Below are 10368 nucleotides of genomic sequence, written 5' to 3' on the forward strand. Positions count from 1 at the left end.
CCGAGGCCCGGCCCGGCCCGATAATGGGCCCTAAGGGACGGGCTGGACGCTTCTTGCTGTGAATCTCTTTTTCTAAAGAGAAAAGTATCAACAAGAGGCAAATTTCTTATGTTGGGACACTGGTTTCTGAAACGAGAGAGGAAGAGTATGGAAATAGAATGGGGTCGTCGTCTAAAGGCATGATGCGGCGAAACTGGAGCACTATAACAGCTACCTCCGCCTGTTCAAGACCACCAAGTTGATCGCTGCCTCTTCCAATCTGCTCTTCCACGCCAGCCTCTCATTGCCCTCTTGCTTGTCCTCTTCATCAGCTTGTCCCTCACCGCCACCGGCTGCTCCCCCACCGACGCCCTCCATCACCATCGGCTCCTCTCCCATCGATGCAATCCATCACCACAGACACCTCCCTCACCAAGGCCCACCACCACCACTAGCTCCTCCCTCACCGACGCCCACCACCACCACCGGCTCCTCCCCACCGATGCCCTTCACCACCACTGCCGTTCTCTTCAGTTGCATAGCAGAACGATGCTCGATTAGGGAGAAACAATGAAACTAGAAAATGAAATGAAACCAAACCAAAACCCTAACATAACTTAATTTAAATATATATACCGGGCTTCTCTGGCCCCCGACAATCAAAGTTTGAAGCCCGGGCCCGACGCGTTTATTACCGGGCCGGGCCGGGCCCGTTAATATAAGCCCGTTATCACTTATTTCAAGGCCCGGGCCCAGGCCCGAGTCGGGCAGGGTACCGGGTACCCACCGGCGGCCCGGCCCGGTGCCCAGGCTTATGCCTTATTGGCTTTAAAAGGGTATTTTGGTAATTTTATATAATCAAAAGCCGGGAAATTAATCAACGCATACACCATACAGTAACCAATCAAACAATGGTTAAGTTTAATTAACACAGTCAGAGATTTTTTTTTTTTTAAATTCAATCCAATCTAATTGGATTCATACTTGAGTTGGACTGTGTTTAAACCGTTGCATACCTGCTCGTTATAGGTTTAAACAGATCGGATTTGGATCGTATGAAATTGGATGCCGATCAAATTTAATGCAGCAAAAGGGAGAAAAACAGAAAAATAAGAAAAACTCTGCTATTATTATTATACCCCGGACTAGACGGCCCCATACCTTAGTCAGTGCAGCAATCAACTAGGGATGCTAATAGCTATGATTCAAATTGGAAATCAAACTGAATTGCTTTGAATAACTCAAATAAATAAATATCTGTCCATCCGGCCCCTTTAGCATGGGTTGCTATCAAATAAATAAATATCGTCCAGATCACTTAGTTTTAAAACGAAAAACCAGATCTTCTAAAGTCTTGTAATTTTTTTTTTTAATAAAATATGAACATTCGACTTTGTTTGTAAATACTAATTCAACATAAAACATGTTTTAATTTATAGTTGTTTTTAACAGAACCACTTATTTTCTGTTACCAAATATTGGATACATCCAGATCACTTAAGTTTAGAACAAAAACCAGATCTTCTATATTCTTGTCAAAAATAATTTTTTAAATAAAATGTCAACATTCGACTATGTTTGTAAATACTAATTCTACATAAAACATGTTTTAATTTAAGTTTTTTTTATGAAAACCACATATTTTTTTTGTTACCAAAAAATTTGGTGCCATCAGTGCATTTTTCTATTACTAAAAAAACATGTTAAGCTCAAAAAATGACCGAGTTTGGGTATGATTCTCACTAAAACATTATTAAGACCACATACATGGTCACATTATACAAAAAATACTCTTAACAAGCAATTTTTTAATGGTATAGGCTTTCTCCCTGAGATCTCCCAATCAGGGGTGGAGGGAGGGGGGGCCGCCTAGGCCTTGGCCCGCCCCGAATTAGCTGAAAAAAAAAATTTTACATTAGAAAAATGAAAAATTTTCAGTTGTTTAATGTATTTTTTTAATTAGGTTCAGTTTGGTCCTACCCAAATTTGAGGTTGGATTATTTGGCCCATCCCTAAACGAAATCCTGGTTTCGTCCTGCTCCCAATTACTCTCTTTGTCCTTTTTTTTTTTTTTTTAGGTCCCATACCACTAGATTCGAACAACAAAACCTTGAATTTTTCTGTTAAAAAAATATTCTAAACAAAATAAAAACATGTTAATATTTATAAAAAATACTTTAATGTAAAGCATGATTTATGCTTCATAATGAAAGAACCGTTCTCACTTCTTAGATCATATGTAGATCATATATTAAAGGTTGGATTGTATGAAAAAACAACTTAATCAGTTTGGCTTTTGTCGGGTACTTAGTGGAGACATATAGTTACACTATATATATATATATATAAATAAAATAAAATAAAATAGTAAAAGAATAATGGAGAATGAAAATGCATGGGTGGGTGCCACCGAATATTTTGGACTGGCGCGGGCCGTCTCATGCATTTATGATGATTTACCTTTTATTTTGTCTTTTTTTGTTGACCTTACTAAGGTAGGGAGGGGCATATTTGGAAAGAGGGTAAACCCCCCATTGCTATTATATGAATGCGTGCACATCTCGTACTTCTGCAGCTTCTGGAGAACACGTCCAAGGGCGCGCCTGCAATGGTATGTTAACGAAACCCTTTCCTCTTCATCCATTTGATTCCTGATTCCTTCCCGAGTTTTAATTTCTTCCAGAGATTCTTTCCTGAGAATCCGTCACTGCTTCTGGTTCTCTTCCCGGCTTTTCTTTGAGATGATGATTCGTTGGCTCTCTTGTTAAACTGATGCAGGGGAAATCGGGGGAGGAGAAGGTCGGTGTTTTCGTTGATCATGAGAGGTGTACTGTCGAGAAGGAGGTTGTCTTCGTCGATTGGAAGGGCAAACCAGAGGACGCAAAGAAGCATGGCGGTCGCCGGGCAGCTGCTTTTGTTTGTGGTAAGCTCTCGTCTTTCGTTCTTTCACCCACGAGAGAGACTATAGGGTTCTAGAAAGAGAGAGAGAGAACGGTGGACGTCTCATTCGTTCGTTCATTGACTAATGAGAGAGCTTAAAAGAGTTTCTGCTCTTGTATAAATATAAATATATAGAAACAAGAAGACTTTCATGAAAATTGTTCGAGCCATCATCGTTCTCGAAAAGATCGTTACTAAATTGTAAGTATAAAAATTGAACTATTTCTACCTCTCAATAAAGACAAATAAGGCTTTTTGTCTGCCATGATTTTATCCCTAATTTTACTCATCATTTTTGCGTCTGATTTTTTTTTTTTATATGTTGTACATCCTTTGCTTTGGGATGTGTTTTGTTGAAATGAAATGTTTTTCAGCATTCTCTTTCCGTTTCTGTTTTTGTACTTCTAAAAAAATAGTTTGCTTTGGTATTGAACTACTGGTAATCGACGTCCAAATGATTCCCATTAGGTCTGGCAACTATATATATATATATATATATATATATATATATATATATATATATATATATATATATATATATATATTCAATTCCTTTATAAAAGTTTAATTTCTTGACAAAAAGTTGAGATATTTTTAATGGGCACGTGTCTGCAACTAGTTTTATTGGGTATATTTTGACCGACTTTGGAATAATATTTGTGGGCACAAGTATTCTCATTACATTGAAGTATTAGATTTGGAAAGGTTAGTGATGAAGTTATGAATATGCTCGAGCGAAAATCACAGAATAAGAATGCTTAAAATTGATGGAATCACATACATATGACAGATATAGCCGAGGCAGGGCACATGCCACTGGTTTAAAAGTTAACTTACATATGATATCGACTCTTTAGCGCCCTGACTTGCCAAAAATTATGATGTTGACTGCACCATTGCCTTAGTCTTTCTTAATTTCCAACCAGTGGGGGAGCCACAGACTGGTGTGTGGGCAGTTGCCCACAGCAGCTTCTCATTTTTCTGTCAAATTTACATTAATATCGTTTATAATATTTATTATGAATCATTGTCACAGAAAACACATTTAAACCGTGCAAAACAAGTCAGTCGAATAAAACGTGAAAACAAAGTTTTTTTTAAACGTCAAAAAATGAAAAATGGGTACAATATGCCAAAAAAATAAAAAAAAGTATAATATGGATTTTTTTGCATTTTTTTCATATTTTTATTAATTTTTATTTTTTATGTTTTAGGATTTATTAAATGTTTTAATTTTTTTAAAAATTCAACCAGTTGTCGTATTATATTTGAGAAATGTCTTACCGTATAATTCTCATACATGTTTTTTGTGACAGTTTTATGAATACATGTAAATGTATGAAAATTTGTAAATCGGTGTCCTTTTAAATTTTTTTTTTTGGGGTTCCGCCACTGTTTTCAACACAACTATTATTTTCAACACAACTATTATGACGCTGTAAGCCATCATGGGGGAGATGGTTCTTTTCGTTTAATAATTTGACAACACTTAGGTTTACAATGTTGCATAGATTTGAGATCCATGTTTAGAGGTTTGATATTAAATCCACAGTTTGTCAGATTCTACCTTAGTCCATCCATAATTTTAGAAAATTTCACTTATTGTACGTAAAAATTATGAAAAAAAAATTATTGCAATTCGCAATATTTCATTATGTATAATGATGCTTGCTTTGATTAAAAAAATAAAAAGCTAATGTCATGTGTTTCTGATCAATCGTCGACGGCCGTCCATCCATGAATGAACTATATGAGTTGCAGCGGCGGAGGCCCTGGAGAACATGGTCGTGGTTTCGAACGCGGCGAACTTAGTGACGTACTTCTACTCCTCCATGAACTACTCGCTCGCTCAGTCGGCGAACATGGTGACCAACTTCCTTGGGACCTCCTTGATGCTCTCTCTCCTCGGAGGCTTCATCTGTGATTCCTTCCTCAACAGGTTCTGGACGATCATCACGTTTGGCATAATTGAATTGCTGGTAAGTGAAGATCTAGAAATGTTCTCAAAATGTAGTCCCATGTATGTCACTGATTCACAGCCGCATATATTGTTATCAGCAGGGCCCAAAATCATGCATGATATTTTTTGAAAAATGTGTTTTTAAAGAACTTGGTATGTTTCAATATATAATAATAATACGGTTTTTATGTAGGGGTATATTCATTGAACACTTTTTAAAGTGGACAAAGAATCTAATCAGTTTTTGAGTTAGATGCATCAAGCACTAATATATATATATATATTATAAAAGTGGCTGTTATCATTAGAAAAAAAAAAAGCAGATTCGTTTAAATACGCTTGTTTTTGTGGCTCAAGTCCAGGGCGATCACAAGGCTATTAACCTGTCGATCGACCGAGGCGAGATGTAGACAGATCGGGTCACGAATGATCCAAACCGCTTCTTTTGTAAAGTGAATCCAGTGACAGGCCTTGATCCGAGTAAGTGTATCGAATAGGGTGTTTGTGATATTGGATCTCTGGGAACAGGTGAACCATCATGATATTAGTTTTTTAAAAAGTAAAAACAGGTTTATCTGGATCCAGGCATGCCTGGTGCCTGATAGGCTTGGGATCAACATTTGTGACTCGGGATTTCGAATCTGATCTGAATCTGGATACCAGTATCTTTTCAAAGTTAGACACTTCGAATCTCATTTGGATTTTGGATCCATTTATATCCTAACGCTGATTGATCTTATCTGAAAGACTGCACAGGATTAACCAGCATGGGTCAAACTTGGTTAGGAGTTGGTCTTTAGGGAGCCTAACAATCCTACAACCCATTAAATAACATTTATGAAGACTTTTCATGGGATTTTACGTACCCAAAACAAAATTTATAAGGAGAACCCCCTTATAAGAATAAATGTCAAAAAATAATTTTGAAAAGACAAAAATGCCCCTCATTCGGCTAAAGGTGGCTTGCCACTTGTGAGGAGTTCAAAGGTCAAACTTTGAGTGTGTTCTGCCTAATGGCAAGTCGAAATTCTTCGCACTATGCTGCCATTGGTCGTGAGACCGACGGCTTAGTTTCGTCGAGATCCTTTTAATTTGAAGGAGGTCTAGAGTTCAATCAAAACTCCGGCATATAATATTGTCGGAGTTTAAACTTTTTGATGTTTTAAAAGACTAAAATGCCCTTTGAAAAGAATGAATGGGTGTTGAAAAGTTGGTGCCATAACCCTAGCTAGCTTGTCAACTTTTCTCTAGAAAAAGTAGAGAGCATAATGCTCCGGTTGTGCCAACATGCTTAAAAATACTAACATTTCACACCATACAAGTGAACATGTGTTGATGAACAATTTATTATTCACCAATTTCAAAAGCTCCATGATTAAGAAAACGCACCTTCCCGTTGTGGAGATTTAGTGGACTGAATGTGGTGATTAGGTCCTACATTTCATCAGTCACGTGATTGCTAGCTATTTTTTAACCAAAAAAAAAAAAAGCAAAGAAAAAGATGGTGTTTACCTAACATAATTTTTTTTATATTAGTGCTCATTTGCCATACTGCCATGGAAAAATGCGATGGTCATTTTCATGATTATTGATAGTGATGACAATAGATATTGTCGTCAGATCTTCATAAAAAGTATAGAATGACATCAATCTATAGCATTATTTGATTAGTCCGGTTGACTTCCTTTTCCATATAAGTGGGAGACAGAGACCAAGTATCTGAATCGAGTACCTCAAATGACTTCTTCAACTCTTCATCTATTCGAGATTGAATCTGCGGAAGATATTGCTTCGCGCCAAAGTCCAACCACTCTTTGTTGTCGTGGATTGCCCCTTCCATCTCGCCTGATTGAGGGAAACAGTATCCTGTGATGTTCTATATAAGGACGTGTTTGATGAGACACATATTCATAAATCACACCATTTAAAAAGTTAATATTTTTATTTTAGGAAATATAATGCGATTATGATTGTTGTTTCCAAATCTAACCATCCAAGTATTGGACATGATAACATCATGGTTATGAAATTTATATTTTAGGAGCATGTATTCCAAAAGCACAATATTCCTTCTCATTCCAAGCATCTTGATCTAGAGTCAAACATGCTTCATTGATTTTCAATCCTTTTATATATGAATATCTCTTAAAGTTTGAAATTTAAACTTAAAAGTACCCTTGACTTTCATATCTAACTAGTGGTACGTATGCACATGGATAACAGGGATTATCTATTATGACCATCCAAGCACATTTCAAGCAATTCCATCCACCTCCACATCAAAGGCCATCGGCAGCCCAAGCTGCCATGCTCTACTCAGGACTCTACATCATGGCCCTGGGCATTGGCGGGGTGAAGGCGGCTCTTCCGGCACACGGCGGCGACCAATTCCCGGACCGGAATAAGCGATTGTCTAATTTCTTCAACTGGTTCTTCTTCAGCCTGTGCAGTGGTGGCCTCGTAGCAGTGACATTGATAGTCTGGATCCAAGAGAACAAGGGCTGGCAGTGGGGTTTTGGGGTAGCCACTGGTGCCATCTTCTTGCTTCTTGTTGTAGTCAGCCTTGGCCTGCCCTATTACAGGCACAAGATTCCCAGTGGAAGCCCATTCAGCAGAATCACAAAGGTAGTTTGGTTCAAAAGTTAAAGCTTTATAGCCCATTTAGATGTTGCTAAAGTCACATCAACTACCTGTTCTAGGATCGAAATTAACTTTATAAAAGCTGTTTTGATCACATGCTTTCAGCATCATCCAAATGGAATCTTAGTTCATTTCTAAGTCATACGGGTATGTGTGATTTGTTCACGTACCTGTGTGCGACATGGGTACATGAAGGGCTATATTCTAAAACATAAAAAAATATGTTTTCAAGTTTATTTTTTCTTTAATTTTGACTTTTTCCTTCCTTTTTATTTTCCTTCTACTAGGATTCCATATTTTCTTCTCATTTTTCTTTAATTTTCAGATTTTTTGTGGATTATTATATATATAACAAATATAATTTACATATACACTTTGCCGTACACCATACCCAAATTTTCTAAATTGGCTGTTCCCATGCCCATGTCTCCATACTCGCACCTGTATCGTACCCGTACCCATCTGTATCGTACCCGTACCCATGTACTTAGGTTCATTTACATTCTCTTTTGTCACTTGTAAGTGAATACTTTTAAATTTGATTATTTAGGTGCTTGTGTGTTCAATCAAGAACAGAAACGTGACCTTGCCTGCACACATCCCTGCAATCGACCGAAGTCCAAAGCTTGAGAATCGATTCAGGCAAGCTCTCTCTCTCTCTCTCTCTCTCCCTCTCTCTCTCTCTCTCTTATGTTATGACAGTTGACAAGAAGTTGCAGACTCTTCACCAAGTCTCAACACTTTCATTTTGCTGCTTGAGCTTTGTCATGACATTGTCTTGAAAAGCTTGCTGTTGGAGTTAAAGAAAACAGACATTTTTGGTACAAGGTTAGCTTCACTAAGAAAATGAACACATGCACATGGGCGTGCCAGCCAACACGCACATAAATAAGGGTAAGAAGAAGAATAATGTAAGAAAGCAAATTCTTATTTGTTCCATTGGTGCTTCGAACTTGAAATGCACATGAAAGAAATGAACAATACTTCTTTTTCTTTCAAATTGTTTTACCAGTAATAAAATCTGCATCAGATCTTTGGTCTCCGCTTGAGTTCAGTTCAATGAAAAACTAATTTGGATCTCTCAATATGACTTCATTGTGAATGGTTCTGACCTAATTGGTGGCCGGATAAAAAATCAAAGACGTGAACTTAGACTAATTCACAACGTCTTCTTCATCCTTACAGGGACTTGAGCTTATAGCTTCATTAAGTCATTTTTGTGGATATTAATTAGAAAGAGGCTTCCACCACTTACATATACACACATATCAATGTGCGTCCATGCACACAGACATACACATGTAACTCCATTAGAGAGCTGAACAAAAGATGCAGATCAAGAAAATTTATGACTAAGCAAAGGAGAACACTAATTTTTGCAGGTTCTTGGACAAGGCAACACTGAGGGACTGCACTGATGATGAAGTTGCAGAAACAAAGATCTTCCTTGGCCTTCTTCCAATCTTCTTCAGCACCATCATGATGAACTGCTGCTTGGCCCAACTCTCCACCTTCTCCATACAGCAGGGCCACAGGATGAACACCACCCTCTTCCACTCCTTCACCATCCCCACTTCCTCCCTCACAGCCATCCCCCTGGTCTTCATGCTCCTCTCTGTGTCCCTCTATGACCGGTTCTTCCTCAAGGCAGCCGCCCGGCACGGGCTCACGCCGCTCAAGAGGATCGGACTAGGCCTAGTCCTGGCCTCTGTTGCCATGGCCGTGGCTGCCATTGTTGAGGTGAAACGAAAGGCGCGGCTCGAGGCACCAATCTCGGTTCTGTGGCTGGGATGGCAGTACTTGCTGCTTGGTGTATCAGACATGTTTACACTGGCAGGGATGATGGAGTTCTTCTACTCTGAAGCGCCAGAGAGCATGAGGAGTGTGTGCACAGCAGGGTCTTGGTGCTCCACTGCAAGTGGGTTCTTTCTTAGCTCAGTCCTGGTCACTCTGGCTAATGCGCTGAGCTCAGGACTGGGCTCAAGGGAGTGGATAGCTGGGACTGACTTGAACAACAGTAGGCTTGAGCTCTTCTATACCGTGTTGGCTCTGCTCAACTTCTTCAACTTTCTGAACTATCTCTTCTGGGCAAGATGGTATTAGTGGAACCCATCATTTTCCCTCTTTTTTTTGAAACTTACATGATTTTCCTTCATTATCCTAAAAAATGATTGATGGGTGGGGTCATACAAGGGGTGACCATTCCATGTGATTAGAGAGAGAGAAGGAAAAAAAGAAAAAGAAAAAGAAATCTTCTTACAGTAGAAGGGTTTATGGACTCATGGATTGGGTAGGCCTCTTTAATTTGTTCTCTACTTGAATGAGATAATGAAGAAGATGCTGGAAAGCACAAACATGTCACATGTAAGGCATATAGAAGTTGGGGGCAATCATAAGATATGTGGGTTAGCTTCATAATGCAATGAAAGGACAAGTACCCAACCTAGTGCTTGGGTGTCTGTACTCACACTTGTCAATGTTCCTCAAGAACCCATGCTTATTATTGGTCAAAAGAATAAAAACCAATCATGCTAAGATTAAAATAATTGAGAGAGAGAGAGAGAGAGAGAGAGAGAGAGAGAGAGAGAGAGAGAGAGAGAGAGAGTCAATTGAACTCTATCTAGTGGGAGAGTCAAAAAATGTTTTATTGAGAGGCACTAATATATAACCGCCTAATTTTAGATTCTTTTAAAAGTTTTAGATTCAAGGAATACCGATATGTAATAGAAATAATTATGAGAGCACATAAATATTTTAATAAACTAAATTATGCAGACTCCAGCTGCATGTGTAAGATCTGTAAATCTGTTTGATTCATGAACAGGTACAAGGATGTGACATCCTCATGC

The 10368-nt window shown here is 38.4% G+C and overlaps 1 protein-coding gene across 1 annotated transcript; it reads left to right on the plus strand.

Moving 5' to 3' along the window:
- The first annotated feature begins 2563 nt into the window (after positions 1 to 2563).
- LOC116249779 (protein NRT1/ PTR FAMILY 4.2) lies at positions 2564 to 9659 on the plus strand. The gene is made up of 6 exons (XM_031623041.2): positions 2564 to 2590; positions 2758 to 2902; positions 4681 to 4898; positions 7103 to 7504; positions 8070 to 8161; positions 8902 to 9659. Exons 1-6 carry the CDS (start codon positions 2588 to 2590, stop codon positions 9620 to 9622), a joined length of 1581 nt encoding a protein of 526 aa, XP_031478901.1. The 5' UTR covers positions 2564 to 2587; the 3' UTR covers positions 9623 to 9659.
- Positions 9660 to 10368: the final 709 nt, after the last annotated feature.

Source organism: Nymphaea colorata, chromosome 3, assembly GCF_008831285.2.
Source record: "Nymphaea colorata isolate Beijing-Zhang1983 chromosome 3, ASM883128v2, whole genome shotgun sequence".
Classification (NCBI taxonomy): domain Eukaryota; kingdom Viridiplantae; phylum Streptophyta; class Magnoliopsida; order Nymphaeales; family Nymphaeaceae; genus Nymphaea; species Nymphaea colorata.